Below are 19,110 nucleotides of genomic sequence, written 5' to 3'. Positions count from 1 at the left end.
CCCCCCCCCCCAAAAAAAAAAAACCCAGAAAAACACCATAGTCAGATGTGACTGTCAGAGAATGAAATGTCTAGGGTTAATTTTGACACCCGAGATCCTTGCGAGTCGTGGAAATGAGGCTCCTGGTCATCAGTTAAAAGCACAGAGATCCAGAATTGCTGGTGCCAGAGGATGCCCCTGGGAGGGTCAGTGCCCTGCTGGTGCCCCGCAGGATGTGGTCACAGCCGTCAGAGCTGGTCGGGCTTCTGGACCATGTAGGGCAGTCACAGCCGGGATCCTGCATCGTAGGGGAGGCCAGACCAGGCGACCTCGGGACACCCAGCCCAGTTCTCCGAGCCCAGCATCCTGGCTCTCCCAGAAGCCTCACATTCATTTTGCACATTTGGGAAGAGAGCCCCTGTTCCAAGGTGGCTGTTGTTTCTTATATTTTCAGTTTCTCCAAGTTTGGAATTAGGTAGTGCATAGCCTAACCTGCTGTAAGAAGAGACGCCTCAGTTACCGTGACTTGAGCCACAGAGAAGCTTACTTTCGTTTCCAGGCGGAGGTGTGTGGTCCAGGACTAGTCCTGCTAGTGGCCACGGGATGGTTCCAGCTCTCGCAAATTCTTTCTTCCTGGAAACAGAAAGAAGGAAAAGGTCAAGGTGGCCACGGGAAATCATTCTGGGGACAAGATCAGAAAATGGCACACCCGGCCTGTGTGCGGAGCTCCGTGGTCCCACAGCCACCCCTCCCAGGAAGTCCCTCTAGTCTGTGGCAGGGCAGCCTTGCGCCAGCGCAGCTTGAGGTCTGCAGGCAGTAGAGGTCTGCAGGCAGTAGGCCAGGGTACCTAGAGGGAGGGTCAGGGTGCCTAGGGAGGGCCAGGTGTCTAGAGGGAGGGCCAGGGTGCCTAGGGAGGCCAGGGTGCCTAGGGAGGGCCAGGGTGCCTAGGGAGGGCCAGGGTGCCTAGGGAGAGCCAGGGTGCCTAGGGAGGCCAGGTACCTAGAGAGGCCAGGGTGCCTAGGGATGGCCAGATGCCTAGGGAGGACAGGCGCCAGTGCAGCTCCATTCCTGCCCTGACATTATTCCGAATAACTCTGATTCAGTGAGTGCAGGTGAGGGCCGGTTCAGGCAGGGGTGGGCTGTGGGCCTGGCCCCAGTCCCTCCGGCGTTTGTGTCTGATCGGGAGGCAGAAATACAAACGGGCTCTAGCAGAGGTTTAATTCTGCCCCCTAACAGTGCGACACAGCTGACATGTGCCAGCGTCCGTGGGAGTGGCCTTCCTGTCTGCGTGCTCGTCCTCGCTCTCCTTAAAAATCACCCATGTCGGGACCAGCAGTTGGCATAACGGCTATGTCGCTGGACTATGTAGTCGACCATGGTTCAAGTCCTGGACCTGGCGGCTTAAACTCATGCCGGGTGCGTGTACGTGCGTGCCCAAGATCCCGAGAGGAGAATGGAGAAGAAGGGATTGCGGTGTGGCTATCCCTGGGGGGGTGATTTCTCGATTTGTGTCTCTGTGGCAAGCGCACGTACCCTATAACAAAAATCTCTCCAAAACAGAAAACTACTCATGTCTTGTCTTCCCCAGTCATTTTTGACCTCTTTTTCTGTTGGCATTTCCAGGTATACGAAAAGCACTACCTCCAGCTCCAGAAACCAAGAAGGTAGGTGGCCGTTCACTGCCGGACGCCAAGTCTCTAAGTTTTGGGAGCCATTGCGGTTTGCTGAGCTGCTTCCCTTCATCCACGTGCCCGTGTGCTCCCCAGAGCCATCTCGGAAGCAGACGCGCCATGGCTTATTTGCATTTTTCTTGCCGTCCAATAATACGAAGTTAATCGTGCCAGCTTTCATCGTCGGGAGTTCTGTTATCTGGCACCTGCCTGTATGCTGGCTTAGAGACAGATGAAAATGTGGGCACGTAGAGGGGTGTCTCAGTTTAGACCACAGTACGATACAGTGGTGGCTTCAGTAGTTTAATGATGCATCTCTGAGGAGTGGGTTTTGGTGGAAAAAAACACGTGTGTGGAACCCGGTCAGGTCCTGATCCCAGGCCACTCCACGTGAGACTGGGCGAGTCCCTCTGGTGTAAAGTGAGAGTCCCTAAGCCTTACGTCTTGGAAGCAGGGCTGAGATTGGGTGAAGAAAAGCGTCCTGCACCCTCCCGTGGTCCTCCCGCATTACAGGTGTGCAAAAGCACGCCCTGTGGGCAGGAGCAGACCTCCGGAAGGCTCCGCAGGGCACTTACCCGTGACCGCTATTCGAGCGGTGGTCTGTGTTGAGTCGTCCCAGCTTCTGCTCTCACGCCACCCCTGCCTCTTTCTGGAAAATTCTCCAGCCCTGAGCAAAAGCCTTTTCACCTTTAAAGGTAGATTTTGCTCGTCTCTTGCATTCCTCCCACGAGAGGCCCAGTCACTGGCGGGCTCACCGCGTTATCGTAGGCTGCGGGTTGGACGTAGGGACCCGCTCGGTGGGGTGTGTGACTCTGGCCTTGCACTTGGTGCCGGTTCTGGCGAAAACTAAAACTCTCCAGTTACCTTCTTGCTTAGAGGAGGCCTCCGCCGCCGATTCCGCCTGAAGAAGACAGCGGCGAGGAGATCGTCGTGGCCATGTATGATTTCCAGGCCACGGAGGCGCACGACCTCAGGCTGGAGAGGGGCCAGGAGTACGTCATCGTGGAGAAGAACGACGTGCACTGGTGGAGGGCCCGGGACAGATACGGGTGAGCGGCCCCTCCTGCCAGACGCGGGGTGGGCACGAGAAGGCGTCCAGTGAGGAGAGGACACGTCGCTGTCACTCGTGGACATCTTGGTGGGCCCCAGATGGTTCTCAGCAGTGGTGCGTGTCCAAGCGCTCGCTGGCACTGTGGTATCGCCTTCTGGACATTTGTTTGTTTGTTGTTGTTATATTTAAAACATTTTTTGCTATCAGGTGTGTGCTCTCTTTACAGACAGAGGCAGAGAGGGAAGGTGAGAAACTCCCTGGGGGATGCCCGTGCTGTGATTCCTTCTCCTCCAGGCTCCTCTCGGGATTTTGGGCACACACAGACACCTGGCTTGTTTATCAGGCTGCTGGGCCAGACCCCAGCCCTACAGAACCCGGCTGCCTTAACCACCACGCCACCTCCTGGCCCCCTTCATGGGGAATCTTAACCTTTTATTCTGTTTTTACAAGCTTTCCACTGCTTCTGAGTGCCAGGCACTGCATACGACTTTTATTTTTCATTCTGCATGGTGGACATTCCCAAACATCTAGAGGCACATTATCAGGGAGCCTCTGTGACTTCTAGCATGTACCAGTCTTGTTTCCATGCAGCATGACCGCACGCCTTTGGGGGTGCTTTCCCCTTCTCTCTGTCTCTCTCTCCTTCTCTGGTAAGTGTGCATACTCTCTGACAAATTGAAAACCAAAAAGAGAAAACTTGTATGGATTTCAGAATATTTTGCACCAAAATAAACCCACACCATAATGTCTCTTCCCACAAAGTTTTGGGAGCCCCTTCATGTATCTGAGGATTTAGAAATTATAAATCAGGAGACCAGCAGCTGGTGTGGTGGTTACGGCACTGCATTCCCACGTGACCGACTGCTGTTTGAGCCCCAGACCTGGTGGCTTAAAAGTCCTGCTGAGTGCAGGTGTGTGCGTGCCCAAAACCGGGAGAGGAATGGAGGAGAAGGGACTGTGGCGTGACCATCGCCCCGGGGAGTGATTTCTCACTTTTCCTCTGTCTCCCTGGCAAGTGCACATGGCCTCTGGCAAAACCTAAGAAAATAAATAAAAGCAATCATAAATCCAGCTGACAGGCTGGTAAATAACACCTGACCACCTTCCCACTTGGCGCAGGTGCCTTCGTCATGAGGAGGAAGGCAAGGTTCCTGTTAGGGCTCCATGCTGGAATGTGGCGGCACATGGGAAGCCATCCCCTGGGGCTGGCTCCCACTCACACGCACTGGTGGCCCTTCCAGCCTGTCCCCCAGGGCTCTGTGCTGTGCTTGCAAAGGCCACTCCCGCCCCCTGCTGTGTGACCACCCTCGGGGCTCAGTGGGAGGGGTGCAGGGATCCAGGAAGCTCGATGATGACTTAGAGGATGGAGCCAGGGGTGAGCCTTTGCAGACCCAGGAGATGGGCAGGAATTCTGGGGTTCTGGTCATCCAGATTCTGACCTGGAGGGTGCTGAGGGAACAGGGGCTCTAACAGAAGTGGGGTCTCCCAGCAGGCGCCTTGTGGCCCCAGTCTAAGGGCACCCCCCTTAGGGTGCTCTCTAATTCATTTCCCCTCTTCTGCATGGACATGTGTTTTACATTAGGTTCAAATCAGGGTCTGGCCGAGACTTGCGCCTGCCTCTGGCTGCCATGCAATATCCCACCCTGGGTCGTTCTGGGTTTGTTAATGAGACCAATTATTACCCTATCAGATGAGTCCGAGTCCAAATTACTCTGCTTGGTTGCTTTCGGTGTCGGTTAGCGTATCTGGGTGTCTTGTGTTTCCTGTAACTGGCGGCTGGATCTAGAGGCCTGGCCGTCCCTCTTGGACTGAGGCTGAGATTTACTTAGGGTGCTGGTGTCAGGCCGAGCCCTCCATCAGGAAGGGCTTCATCAATCTCCCCTATGGACTCGGGCACCCATGAATGAGTATTAATCCTCTAAAGAATGACTTCACCAACCAGCACATTGAATTCATGCAGGAAAGGGAAGGTGAAATTTTGATTTGTAATTTCTACTGGTTTTTATGAAGAATTAGTGACTGAACTGCTGAGGATAACAGCGGTAACCCATTTCCCATTGCTGTTACTGTACTTGTATTCACGTGCTCCCTGACTCACCACAGGCTTACAAACCAACAGTGCCTGTCAACTGAAATACCGTAAGTGAAAATGGGTGTTGTGTAGACATCATGGGGAAGAAAAACAGGACACAACGTCCACACACTGGCAGCACCCCCCGCCCCCTTACAGGGCTGGCTGCGACCCCGCATGGCACGGCACGTGTGCTGACAGATACACTGAGCGTGTGGAGCCAGCTGGTCTTTCTTAGGAGGTTCAGGCAACTTGCTTTAAGTATCCTTCAAAGTCAATAATCTCCCTTGTCATAGCCTCTCTGTAAGTAATTTCAGTTTGCCTGAGTAATTTTCTTTTTCTTTTCTTTTTTCCCTAGGAGTGAAGGCTATATCCCAAGTAATTATGTAACAGGAAAGAAATCAAACAACTTAGATCAATATGAGTAAGTAGATGCTTACTTGGTGCCTGTGGGAAACCAGGCGGTGTGTTCATTTTCCCAGTACGTACAGCGTTCTGGAGATCGGAGCGTGTCCTGCTGCCTTCAGACGGTGACACCAGCATGTCCTTCACTCCGTTTTCAGTGGTGCCTGGGGGCACTGGGGGTGAACGGAGCTGCATGGTATGTACCTCTGAAGCCATTTTAAACAAGTCACCGCTTGGCTGCCTTTAACACACAGGTCATTGTCCTCTCCATTCAAGACCCAGAAATAACGTTTCTCAGAGCAGCTCTTAAAGGTCCATGTTTTTGGGCCAGCAAATGGTGTAGCAATTATGTCGCTGGACTCCTACATGGCTGACCGCAGTTCGAGTCCCAGACTCAGTGGCCTGAAAATCATGCCTGGCGCATGTGTGCGCATGCCCAAGATTCTGGGAGGAGAATAGCAGAGAAGGGATTTCGGCGTGGCCATCCCCCCTGGGGGGTGATGTCTCACTTTCCCTTTCACTGTCTCTCCTCTCTCTCTGGTGAGTGTATGCACCCTAAGGCAAAAATACCGCTTTAAAAAAAGTACAGGTTTTATTGATTCTTTAACTAAAATAACAATGTGTGATTATTGTTTAAAAGGCCTTGTGATATGGAACAGTTTTACTAACTTAAAAATTACTCACATGGCCAGCATATGGCATGGTGTTTAAGGGAGTTGGACTCCCACATGGTTGACCATGGTTTGAGTCTTTTTTTTTTTTTTTTTTTGGAGAGATTTTCGCTATAGGGCGCGTGCGCTCGCCAGACAGACAGAGAGAGACATAGAGACAGAAAGCGAGAAATCACCCCCTGGGGGGATGGTCACGCCGCAATCCCTTCTCCTCCATTCTCCTCTCGGGATCTTGGGCACGCACGCACACGCGCCCGGCGTGAGTTTTAAGCCACCGGGTCCGGTACGCGAACCGCGGTCGACTACGTGGGAATCCAGCGACATAGCCATTACGCTAACTGCTGGTTCCCCATGGTTCGAGTCTTGACTTGGCAGCTTGCTTTCTCACTTTTCCTCTCTCTCTCTCTCTCACTCTGTCCCTCTCTGGTCAAAATAAATAAATAAATAAAGTTAAATAAAAATAATTCTCTTAAAAAAATTCTCGTAAATCAGTCAGAGCTGACCTGTCAACATTGCAGATATTCTTTCAATCTTTTGACTATTTATAGAGAATCATGCCGTATATACTGTTTCACGTTTTTTCTCCTCACCTAACAATGTATTCTGATTTGGGACCAGTAGATGGCATAGTAGTTAAGTCACTAGACTCCCGTGGATGGCTGTGGTATGAATCCTGGGCCTGGTGGCTTAAACCTCACGCCCAGCTTGTGTGCATGTGTGCCCAAAATCCTGAGAGGAGAATGGAGGAGAAGGGATTGCGGCATGGTCAATCCCCCCGGACGGGGTGATTTTTCACTTTCTGTCTCTCTGTTTCTCCAGTCAGCCCACATGCCCTATAGCAAATTTTTTTTTTTCTTTGAGAGGTTTTTGCCGTAGGGTGCATGCGCTCGCCAGACAGACAGAGAGAGACAGAGAGACAGAAAGCGAGATATCACCTCCCGGGGGGATGGCCACGCCGCAATCCCTTCTCCTCCATTCTCCTCTTGGGATCTTGGGCACGCGTGCACATGTGCCTGGTGTGGGTTTTAAGCCACCGGGTCTCGAACACGAACTGCGGTTGACCACGTGGGAGGTCAGCAACATAGCCATTACACTAACTGCTGGTCCTGCAAAAATTTCTTAAAAAGAAAAAACGAAAACCTCAGTATATTCTGAGTATTTTCTCTTATGTTAAATATTCTTTGAAAATATTTTTAAAATAATTTTGTTTTTATTATTATTATTGTTTTAAATTTGACCTGGGGCGGGGAAATGAGAAAACAAGCCACCCAATCCGAGACTTGAACCACTGTCGGCCATGTGGGAGTCCATCACCTAACCACCATGTCCCCTGCTGGTCCTGAAAACATTTGCGCAGTATTTACTGAGTCCTAAGTTCATCAAGTATCTACTGAGATCTTAGCTTGTATCAGGCACCCCACTAGGCGTTAGGTGACCGCTTGGCTTGTGGGGACACACAGTAATTTCTGTGGTCAAGTTCTTGTTCGTGTGACATGAGGCTGTTTGGGTATCTCACTGTATAGAACCAGGGTTTGACACCTAAGGATGGCTGACAAGTTATGAGCACATCCCGGGCATTATTTCTAGCGTTTCCTCTGTCAGCGGTGTCCACCTCCACTAAGCCGCCTGTGTGGGGAGCTGGGGTGGACGCGGTGGCTGGCGTCCCTGGCAGTCTTCCTCTGGTCACATCACCCAGGACCCTGTCCATGTGACCTGCGTGTGTGCATGCCATCCAACTGCTTTCCGAGACGTTGCGCTGTCTACCTGCCCGCTGGCGGCGCCTGGCCAGAGTTTAGCGTCAGGGTCATGCACACCACACGCTCTTGTGTGCTCATTCTTAGGTTGTGTGTTGATGCTTCATTCATTTCCTTAAAAATAGCAACGAGCTGGGGTCAGCCCAAGGCCTGGTGGTTAAGTGAGCTGGATCCTGGATGTCCACCTGCACGGTTCAAGTCCTGGATCTGGCATGTGTGTGTGTGCCCAAAGTCCCAAAGAGAGCGAGAAATGGAGGAGAAGGGATTGTGGTGTGACCGTGTCCCACAGGGAGTGCTTTCGCCTCTTCCTCTTTCTCTGTCTCTCTGGCAAAAACAAAACAAAACAAAATAAAAACCGGGCTGTTTCAGCGGTCCATGTCATTTAGATAACATGAGGGAACTTAATATCTGGTAAAGGATTTAATAGTTTCAAAAAGTGGGGCAGGCACTGGTGCAGTGACGGTGGCTGGCCCCCGTGGAAAGGCCCTGAGTTTGTGTCCTGGGACCTCCTCAAGCACACGAGGTGCACCCACGTGTAGTGACCTGGGCCTGCAGATTGTGTCCTGAGACCTCCTCGTGCACACAAGGTGCACACACGTGTAGTGACCTGGGCCCGCAGTGTGTCCTGGGACCTCCCTGACCACACGAAGTGCGCCCACGTGTAGTGACCTGGGCCCACAGTGTGTCCTGGGACCTCCTCGTGTACACGAGGTGCACACACGTGTAGTGACCTGGGCCTGCAGTGTGTCCTGGGACCTCCCCGTCTACACGAGGTGCACACACGTGTAGTGACCTGGGCCCGCAGTGTGTCCTGGGACATCCTCGTGCACACGAGGTGCACACACGTGTAGTGACCTGGGCCCGCAGTGTGTCCTGGGACCTCCCCGAGCACACGAGGTGCACACACGTGTAGTGACCTGGGCCCGCTGAGACTGGGCAGCTCATGGTGTGAAGACCTTGTCGGGGTGCCTGTCTTCTGTGCCTTTCTCTCCCTCTCTCTCTCTTCTTTCTCCTTCTCTCACTCATAGAATAAATAATTAAAAAAAGAAGTCATAGCAGTCAGTGGTGTGACCCCTCGAAGTGGTTTAGATGGTAGTATAAATAAAAGAGGAATAAAATGGCATTTCTGCTCTTAAGTATGTTTTAGGAAAATAAAATAAAACCCTCTAGCACGAGGCGAGGTGCCAGCAGGTGAAACGCAGACCTGATTTCGCAATGGGAGCCCCAGCACTAACCTGTGACCTGGGGAGGAGGCCGTGTGGAAATCAGATAACCCTTATCGAATCGGGAGAGCTCGTCTCATGACTCAGGGAGTTTCCAATAAGGATTGTAGATACTGACGTCTGTGATTCATGGCCACGAACTTTCCCTCTGCTTTTCTTTTTCTAGTTTATTATTTCTTCTGTGAGGGTGAGAGAGAGAAAGAGAGTGAGTCACGGAGCGAGAGAGGCAGCCCCCCTCACAGTTTTGACGCCGTGATTCCACCCTGCCTCCTCTCGCTCGGGGTCATGGTGCCCAGTGTACTCGGAGGTGTCCGGACACGAGCCCAGAACCTCCCACGTCGGCCTCGCAGAGCGTGGAGTGGCACCGCTCCGTCAGCCCGGCTGTGCCTTAGTTCGGAAGTGCCTCTCTTCTCTTGCGGTCTGGTCTCTGGTGTGTGTGTCCCCTCAGCGTCCTGTGCAGAGGCCACGCCCACTCAGTGGCAGCGGGAACCTGCTGTCAGCATGGGCAGGCAGTGCCCTCGGCAGCCGTCTGCCCACTCTGGGTTTGTTCTGTTTGCTTTTTGCCACAGGCATCTGTATGGGAACTGATGGTTCTGCTGTTGGCATGGGCCCGGGGGACCCCAGGTGGGACCCGATGGTTCTGCTATTCGTGTGGGCCTGGGGGTCCCCGGGTGGGAACCAATGATTCTTTTGCGTGGGCCTGGGAGGCCTCTGGCAGGAACCAATGGTTCTGCTGTTGGCGTGGGCGTAGGGGACCCTGGGTGGGACCCGATGGTTCTGCTGTTCCTGTGGGCCAATGGGATCCTGGGCGGGACCCCATGGTTCTGCTGTTGGTGTGGGCCTGGAGGACCCCAGGCGACTGGACATCCCCTGGGCTGGACTCGGCCTGGCCAGGCCCACGGCTCCCTGATGGCCGCAGTCACCTTGTTCGGACCTCTGCGCCCATGGGAGAAGACGCTGGAGAAGGAAGCGGGTGCTCTGGGGAGGTCAGCTGAGGGTAATTTTGAGGGTGCAGTGACAGCAGTAAAAAGGCCTGGGGACGGGACGGTCTAGGACAGGGCAGTGACCTGTGGCCCGTGGTGTTCTTCCTCCCCTCGTACCCGGGTCCCCTCCACGGCACACCTCACCCTTCCTTCCTGAGAACCCCGCAGGGTCTGACCTTTCCAGAAAGGCCTGGGTGTCCCCCAGCCTTCGCTCATGCAGACTGTGCTGGGGAGTCCTTGCTCCTCGGGAAGGTCCTGAGGATCGAAGGTCTGGAAACCGGATTCCCACTAGGGTGGTGCTAAGGAAGACGACGAGTTACGAGTGCACCCCAGTGCTCTTTCCAGGGCGGCCCCTTCCTCGGGTGTGGCCCTCTCCCCGGTGGTCCGGGACGGGCCAGGAGGCGTGTTGCCGGTGTGTATGTGCGGTATCATCTGCCTCCCTCACATGCCTCCTCACCGCCCACCCTCTCCGACAGGGCAAACTCAGAGACCGCAGTGGCCTTTTCCTCTTGCCCTGGGGCAGGTGTCATGGAGTGGGGAGAGGCCGCGAGGAGCCACGTCGGTTGCCTGGTGGTTAGGGCGACTGGATTCCACATTGCCAACTGTGAGGTTCAAGTCCTAGAACCTGGGGCTTGAAAAACACACCTGGCGCGTGTGAGAGGGAGTGAGGGAGAGGGGACTCAGCATAACAGTTCGGGGGGGGATTTCTCACCCCATTCTCATCCCCATCTCTCCAGCTAGCACACGTGCCCTATAGCAAAAGAAAGAAAGAAAGAACCATTTTAGGAAAGGCCCATCACTAGTTAATTCATCTATTTATTTGTTTGGTTTGTCATTCTCTCCCCCCCCCCATTTTTTTAAGGTTTTTACCATAGGGCCCGTGTGCCGATTGAAGAGAGAGAGAAAGGGAAAGTGAGAAATGACTCCCGGGGGATGGCCACACTGTAGTCCCTTCTCCATTCTTTCAGGATTTGGGGCATGAACAACTCTGGCATGAGTTTCAAGCCACCAGGTCTGGGACTCCAACCGCAGTTGGCCATGTGGGAGTCCAGTGCCTTAACCACCGTGCCACCTGCTGGGCCCTCTTCGCCTTCCTTTCATCTTCGGAGGTCCTTGTTTCTGTCCCTAGGAGGGAAGCATCCTTTCTGGGAACCTGTACCTGCCAGGAAAATGGCTCTTCGGACCAGCACTTCCCAGAGCCTGCCTGTGCCGTGGGCACCTTTCCTTCCGTATTTCCTCTGCCCACCCCCGGGCTGGGCTTCGTGGATGAGGAAGGGCCCCCGTCTTTCTCTGAGCACCCGCTGATTCTCTCCAAGAGTCCCAAGCTGGCTGTGCTGACCTCTGACATCAGAGACGCCCTCATTGCCTGGCGCACTGTGAAACGCGGGGCTGGGTCTTCTGTGGGAGGGACGTGAGAGTTTCCAGTCGCTCAGGCCCAGGGTTTATCATGTCTAATGAGAGCTCCGATTCCCCTCCCTTCGCTGATTGTTAGCACTTTTCGGCATCTGATAAATGTTTCGTGTACCCGTGGAAAAGCTTTGGGGACAGAATCCGTTCTCCTGATTTATTGTTTTTGTCAGTTGCGTTCAGAAATGGGCTGACCTGGACTGCAGTTCTGCTGGACTCGGTCTCACTTCCCGAAGGGGGCCCCAGTGCGAGTGGTTGACAGTACTGAGGCCTGGCTTGTCACCTCGCATCCCAAACCTGTGATCTGACGCCGTCCGCTGCTGTGGCGATTTCAGTTTGCCCGTGGCTGCTGCATAAAAGAATTCAGACGGAAAGGCCTCCTGTGATGGCTTGTTCTTTGTGCTTTTCCTTCCTCGTTTGTCTCAGGTCTTGGCTGGGCTAAACGCAGGTGCCGGTCTTAGCGGGAGGCTGAACTAGTGGGGAGTCTCATGCCCAGAGGGGCCCAGTTGGTTCCTAAGGTTTGCAGGCTCAGGGTCCGTGACTGTAGTGGACCATCCTTTGCCAGCCCAAAAGCACCTAGCCCAACAACCAGTGTGAAGTGGAAGGCCAGAGGGCATGGTCTCGCGGCACAGCCTGCTGGCCTGCTTGCTTACAGCCCCACGGAGGACCGTGATGGGGGAAGTGGAGAGCAGGGGGTTCCCCTGAGGCTGAGGAGGGGGCACATGGGCTGGCCCTGCAGCCTGGTGGCTAAGGGAGCTGGGTCCCACATGGCTAACTGCACAGTTTGGATTCTAAGCCTGGAGGCTTGAAAAACACGCCAGGTGTATGTGCGCGTGTGCCTGTGGATGGTCCTGATAGGACAGTGACACAGAGGGGAAAGGATTGCGGTGCGACCGTGTCCCATCAGGGGGTGCTTTTTCTCCTTCTCTCTCTCTCAGTCTGTCTCTGATGAGCACATGTGTCCTCTGGCATAAAAATTTTAGAAAGGGACACGGAAGTGCCCTGGCCACCCGACCAAGGCACAGATTCACACAGAGGGGCCTTGGCTGACCGTGAGGACTTGGGGCGTGCTGGAAGCAGGGGGCCTGCCCCCACCCCCCACCCCCGAGCCTGCTCTCAGGTTGTGCTCTTTTTCTCTGGATACTTGGGACCTTTGTGAAAGTCTGTGGGCATCACCATAATGCCCTGAGGTCGAATCTGCCGTACTGGGTTTGGGAATGAGATTTAGCCTGAATTAAAGACAGTAATGGAGGATGACGGCCTGCAAGTGGGAGTCTGGGGTCAGATTCATTCTTGCTGTGATTATAATGGTGAGACTGGAAAGGACTTTTATGCCAAACAATGAAGAACAGCGTGGGTGAAGCATGGCATACCCATACTGTAACACATAGAAATAGGCTGATTCGTAAGGTCTGTCATGCGACAAATTCAGGCAATGATCATAGCCAGTATAATTTTATTCCACCTTTTTCTTAAATTACTTATTCAATTGTATTTATTCATTCATTTATTTTTAGTTTCATACACACACACACAGAAAGCAAGCCACCAGGTCTGGGACTCGAACCGTGGTCGGCCATGTGGGAGTCCAGCACCTTAACCACCATGCCACCTGCTGGTCCCCAATTTGATTCCACTTTAATAAACCAATAAGAATGTGTAAAGCGGTGGACTCCTACATGGCTGACCGCAGTTCTGATCCTGGACCTGCTGGCTTGACACTCACATTGGACATGAGTGTGTGTGTGCCCAAGAGGAGAATGGAGCATGACCCTATCCCCCAGGGGGTGATTTCTTACTTTCTCACTCTAGCTCTCTGGTGAGTACATGTACCCTATGGCAAAAACCTAAAAAAAACCCAAAAAACAAAAAACAAAACAAAATGAAGGAAGAGAAAAGAAAAAAAGAATGTGGATGTAACTTGTGCATTTTCATAAAAATATGGGTGGAAAGAGCCTGGGAATATATACATCAAAATATTATGCATAGTCTGTTACTGAGATTATAAGTGATGTCATGTTTTGTTGTCTGGACCTGCTGGGCTGAACACGTTTCTCTGAGTGGGGAAGGCTGTGGATTAGAAATACACCCTAACAGCAAACACACAAGACACACTAGTATAGAAAAGCGAGGATTGGGCGGGCCGGCCTCTCTGATGGAGAAACTGCGACCTGGAACTGGCCTCAGGGTTATTCTTTCAAAGGGCAGAAAATGGAGGAGGAGGAAATGGAAGGCAATGCCAGTTGCTTTAGGATGTAAATCATCTGAAGATGCAAAACTGGCGCCATGTGATTTCTCTGATCTGTTTGGGGCAAAATCTGATAAACTCATGTGACTTCCTTTAGCCTCAGAGTGCCCTGCAGTACTGGGTATCCAGTATCAACAACAGGTTAAGGAAGATAACTGGTAACAACAGGCAGATAGCGCTTTCGTATGTAAATGCTTTCATAGCCATTGCTAGAGTAGCTCATAGAAGCTGGTTCTGCGTGTCTTTGAAGGTCGTGTTTTCCCAGATTGCCGCTCTCCATATTTTATTCCTTTGTTTTTAAAACAAATGATATAATTTTATTTGTTATTATTACTTTTTAAATTTGACCAGAGACAGAGAAAGGGAAAGTGAGAAAGCAAGTCACCAGTTCTAGGACTCAAACTTCAGTCAGCCATGTAGGAGTCCAGCACCCTAGCCACCATGCCATCCGCCGGCCCCATGATTCTTATTCATTGTAGTGGGTCTTCTGAAAAGTCATGATGCATTTTTGCATAAAAAAAAATATAGAAAAAGTATGTCAGGGCCCTTCCGAGGACCCAATATTTGTCACTGACAAGCCGTATTACCGTATTGATCTGCGTACGAATGGAACTTGCTCTGTGGGAACGTGAGGCTTCAGTGTCCTCTCTCTGCGCAGGTGGTACTGCAGAAATACCAACAGAAGCAAGGCCGAGCAGCTGCTCCGGACTGAGGTGCGTGCTTGTCCTCGTGTGTGGTGAGTGGTTTCCAGCACAGGTCAGCTGGGATGAATCCCTCAGCGGCCCCACAGTTCTGTTCCTAAAACCTAAAAGACACTGTGATAGGAAATACAGGGTTTTTAAAAAATCCTTTCAAAGGGAGTGCTGGTGTGTTAGTTTCTGGGGCCCCAGCAATGAGGTGCCATGAACTGTGTGACTGAGACAGCAGGGGTCACTGCCACGTGGTCAGAGGCCAGGGCAGTGCACAGCAGAGGGCCCACAGGGGGAGCCCTTCCGAGGACGGCGAGGGGCCTCTCTTCGAGGTCTCTTTGCCCTGTAGGTGCCGTCTTCTCCCTGTTCTTGTGGTCTTCCCTGTGTGCGTGAGACTGTCTTCATGTCCAGATGTCTTTCTGTAAGGATGTCAGTCATACATATCAGGCCCACCCTAATGACCTCATTTGGACCAATGAACCTTTATAGTAATTACTAATTACATGTGTAGGCCCTGTTTCCAAATAAGGCCATATTGTAAACCTGGGGGCACACAGGGAAAGCCATGCAGCAGGTGTTGAAAGCTGTTCGTGGGTAACGTTTTCTCTCTTACCACTCACTTGCTACTTCGATTTTAGTATGTGTCGCGGTTCCTTGTTGCTCGTAGTGGTTTTGCAGTCATTTACATCAAAATTACACGATGTCGTGTATAAATTAGTTTTAGTAAATCATTTCATGTTTACGTCTCTTTAGAAGTAAACGTGCTGACACTGTCACGCTTTCAGAGGAGGGAGACAGCGCAGTGCAGAGGGGCTGCGGTGGGCCTGCCTCCAGCCCCCTCTGCACCTTGTCAGATGAGGACGTTCGCTTGGAGATGGTCTTGACAGCCCTCTGCATTCATGGCCTGGATATTTTATGACCTAGCTATTCTTTTTTTGGAAAGTTTGTTTCCTCAATAAGAGAGAGTTGCCCCTGAGAGGGTCTCACCGTGCCGCAGCGCCCCCTCCCAGCCCACCTGCTGTGCCTGCGGGTGCTTGGCATGGTCAGGGTGACCCAGGATCTGAACTCGGGGCTTTCCCCTTGGGCCCAGTATCATGCAGCGGCCCTGCTGCTCGCACCACCACGGCTGAGCCTGGCCAGTTGTCCCAGTTAGCGATAGCCCTCCGCTGCCACTCCCTGGCCTGTGAAATAAGGCAGACACCGCCATGCCTACTGTGCGGCACTGGTTAGACAATTAGATACACTCACATATTAGGATGTCGTAAAACACGAGTTCTCAAGTAAGTGGTATTTATTAAACTTTGTGCTGACTTTGTGCTAATTGTTGTCCCTAATGATCTTTATCAGATATCTTTGTGGGGTCTTACTCAATTTTATTGCCTTTCTTATGAATGAGAATGAAATTTAAAAATTTTCTTTTTCAGCTGTTAAACACACTTTTCATCTGCTAGCGCTGTAAGTGCTAGAGGTTGAAGATGGGGCCCTGGCCATGGAGGGGTTTGGTTTACACCCTCTGTTTCTTGCCTACAGCTTGGACCCCGATAAGGATTTCTCTCTAAGCTGTTCGGCGTTGTTTCCAAATTTTGATTTTCTCAGCTTAAAAAGTTATTTGCGCCTCATCTCTCCTTCTGTGAAGAGTGAGGTTGAGCATCGGCTTCCAGGGCAATCAGGGATGTTTAGATGTGTTCTAAAGAGCACTGAGATATTTACAGGAGAGATGCTGTGTGGCTAGAGAGCAGTATTGAGTCAGGGCTCAAAGCTCACAGCAACATGAAGAGTGTAGGAAATGAAGCCCACTCCTTAAGAAACACACCAAACACACACACGCACACGCACACACACGTCAGGACTCAAAGGAGTTGGCAACATCGTGTTTGTTTGTTCTGGGAGGGCCCTGAGAGATTAGTTGAGGCGTCTCCCACGGGTGTGTGAGCATTTGTACGAGGGGTTGCGAGTGCGTCCTGTCCCTGTCTCACGGCCCAGTGGTGGGACGGAGGAAGTCACACGGAGGGAGAGACCGAGGAGCTGTTGGAGACTGGCGTTTCTCCACCGCAGCTCTTGAAGGCAAAGGGGAGTACTCATGAGACTGTAAGACTGGGTTCTGGAACCTTCTGTGTGGCATGGAGGTGAGGAATGGGACTAAAACAATCGTCTCGACTTGGCTTTTAGGATAAAGAAGGTGGCTTTATGGTAAGGGACTCCAGCCAGCCCGGCTTGTACACAGTCTCTCTGTACACCAAGTTTGGAGGGTAAGTCACCCCGCTCTGTGTTGTTGTTTTGTGTTTGTTCATTTTTAAAGATTTATTTTTTTATCTATTTATTTGTTATCGTTTTCAACTCACTGGGTCCAGGACTCGACCCACAGTCGGGCATATGGGAATCCAGCACCTTAACTGTCTTGCCACCTGCTGGCCCATGTCACTGTTGTTAGAGTTTTTATATGATCCTTCTCTATTGTTTGTATGTACTCATAATTTTCAAAAAGTATACTGTATCTTCACATTAATAAGAGAACCTGAACTTGATTTTTAAAGTCATTATAAAATTTTAAGTTTATATACTCAATAATGACCCTATAGTTTTCCATCTATATATGTGTGTGTATTTCCATATATGTAATATATATTCTCAACCAATATGTAAATGTGTCCATGTATATTTGGACAGATATACAGATCTTTGCAGATAGAGAGATCTGGGAATATGGAAATATATGTATGTTTGTGTACGTGTGTTTCTGTATGTACTGTTGGGAGTGGCCGCAGGAACCTCAGTGACACTCACCTGGTAACTGTCGTGCTCGGGGTTGAGCACGGGGGACCTCAGTGAGTGAAGGAGGGCAGGCCCGGTCCTCCTGTAGTTCTAGGGCTGTGGACAAGCTGGCAGTCAGCCCCTGGAATGAGAGAGGACATGCTGTGAGAGGAAGGTGTGTGTGTGTGCATGCGTGCGAGTGTGTGTGCACACGTGTGCATGTGTGCGTGTGTGTATGTTCATGAGTGCGTGCACATGTGCATGTTCTCTGTGCACGTGTGTGCGTGCATGAGTGTGCATGTTCATGCATGTGTGCATGCACGCACACGTGTGTATGCACGCACATGTGTGCATGCACGCACATGTGTGCGTGTGTGCACATGTGTCTGTGTGTGAGGGGTGGGTGACTGGGTACAATAGCACAGGCACATCTCGAGTTAGCCCTGGGAGCTGTCCTCAGTGACAGCTGAGCACCAGGTCAGGACACAGTGGAGGGAGCAGGGGAGTGTTTCCGACCCAGAGGGGAGAGAGAAAATACCGTGAACTCAAGGGCCGGAAGCATGCCGGCGGCTGGATGTAACCCAGGAGAGGGAAGGCAGGAGATGGAAGCCTGTCCCCGCCTGGAGTCTGAGCTTCAGCCCAAGAGCAACAAGGCTCATCCTGAAAGGACTTTGAGCAAGAGGTGGTGAGAGCAGCTCTGTGTTCTAGCAAGACGCCCTAGTCGGCCGTGTGTGTCTCTGGTCACGCTTGCTCACCTGGAGTAAACGCCATTGTAAGACTTCCAACTGTTGGCGAGTGGAGTTAGGAACGTTCTGTTTCGAAGTCTCATGCGAGGGACCAAGTATGTTACCAGTGACAACTCCGAAAGCTCCCACCTGTCACAGTGAGAGGCAAAGCTAAGTTGTGCCAAGAAGTAGACAGGAGGGGTCGTGCAGAGGGACGGTGTGGTGACCCTGCAGGACACGTTCGGAGGGATGCTAGGTTGTTCCGACTTCTCTAACCGTGTTGGTTTCGTTTGTAGAGAGGGCTCGTCGGGGTTCAGGCATTACCACATAAAGGAAACGACAACATCTCCCAAGAAGTATTACCTGGCAGAAAAACATGCTTTCAGCTCGATTCCTGAGATTATTGAGTATCATAAGCACAATGCAGCCGGTGAGTGAGTGGGAAACCGTGAGGGCATGGTTAAAACGGTCAGACTCAGTGAGTCTTCCTTTAGTGATTTTATCTTATGCTCATCTAATTATGTGATGGGATTCATTTAAAGCAGTTGCATATTAAGAGGTGACAAATTACAAGGAAAAATTAGAAATACTATCAGGTGAAAAGCTTTGTCTTGGGGCCAACAAGTGTACTGATGGTTAAGGTGCTGAACTCCTCCCACGTGGCTGACCATGGTTTGAGTCCCAGACCTAGTGGCTTGGAAATCACACTGGTGCATGTGTGTTTGTGCCCAAAATCCTGAGAGGAGAATGGAGGAGCAGGGATTGCAGTGTGGCCATCCCCCTCAGGGGGTGATTTCTCACTTTGCCTCTCACTGTCTCTTTCTCCAGTGAGCACACATGCCCTATGGCAAAAACCTTAAAAAAGAAAAAGAAAATAAAAGCTTTGTCTTGACCTTAGGAAAGGAGTTGCTTGAATGGTGTGTGCTAAATGCCCACATTTCTGGGGTTCCAGTCGGTGTGTAACTTGGGGTGTGTGTATCTCCGAGTAGCCAGGGTCATTCCTGTGCTACTGGCTTCTAAAGACTAGAGTAATCTTGTCACAGAAGTTTCCACCTTCCCAAATCTCTGTTGCACTTAGCGCCTGAGTGGGAATAAGCCAAACACGGAAAATAAAAACAGGACGACACGTTTCTGCCTGTCGAGGTCACACGGGGTGACTTAGAAAGCTTTCTAGCCTGTGCCTTGCAGGATGTAACAACACATAGCAAGTGCCTAACCAAGTTTATGGGAGATTAACTTCTGAAATTTTACCAAAGGCACCCTGTGCAAAAGCCTGCTATTTTGTGACTCTGTTCCCTTTTTTAAGATAATGATAGGAACAGTTTATTGAGATCTAATTTACAGGGACCAGCAGTTAGCATAATGGCTATGTCGCTGAACTCCCCTGTAGTTGACTGTGGTTCGAGTCCCGGACCCAGTGGCTTAAACTCACATCGAGCCTGTGTGTGCCCAAGATCCCAAGAGGAGAATGGAGGAGAAGGGA

The 19,110-nt window shown here is 51.5% G+C and overlaps 1 protein-coding gene across 5 annotated transcripts in view; it reads left to right on the top strand.

Moving 5' to 3' along the window:
• Positions 1-19,110, top strand: part of TEC (tec protein tyrosine kinase) — a 166,619-nt gene that overhangs the window by 128,640 nt on the left and 18,869 nt on the right. For all 5 annotated transcript variants that reach the window (XM_006141445.3, XM_014591948.2, XM_014591942.2 and 2 more), the window contains exons 6-11: positions 1,603-1,643; positions 2,526-2,698; positions 5,130-5,195; positions 14,121-14,175; positions 16,321-16,400; positions 17,924-18,057. In XM_006141445.3, the coding sequence (XP_006141507.1) occupies positions 1,603-1,643; positions 2,526-2,698; positions 5,130-5,195; positions 14,121-14,175; positions 16,321-16,400; positions 17,924-18,057 (549 nt within the window). The remainder of the gene's footprint in view (positions 1-1,602; positions 1,644-2,525; positions 2,699-5,129; positions 5,196-14,120; positions 14,176-16,320; positions 16,401-17,923; positions 18,058-19,110) is intronic.

This window comes from Tupaia chinensis, unplaced genomic scaffold (genome assembly GCF_000334495.1).
Source record: "Tupaia chinensis unplaced genomic scaffold, TupChi_1.0 Scaffold000054_1, whole genome shotgun sequence".
Lineage (NCBI taxonomy): Eukaryota > Metazoa > Chordata > Mammalia > Scandentia > Tupaiidae > Tupaia > Tupaia belangeri.
Note: the sequence above shows the minus strand (reverse complement) of the source record. Positions and strands in the feature narration are given on the sequence as shown.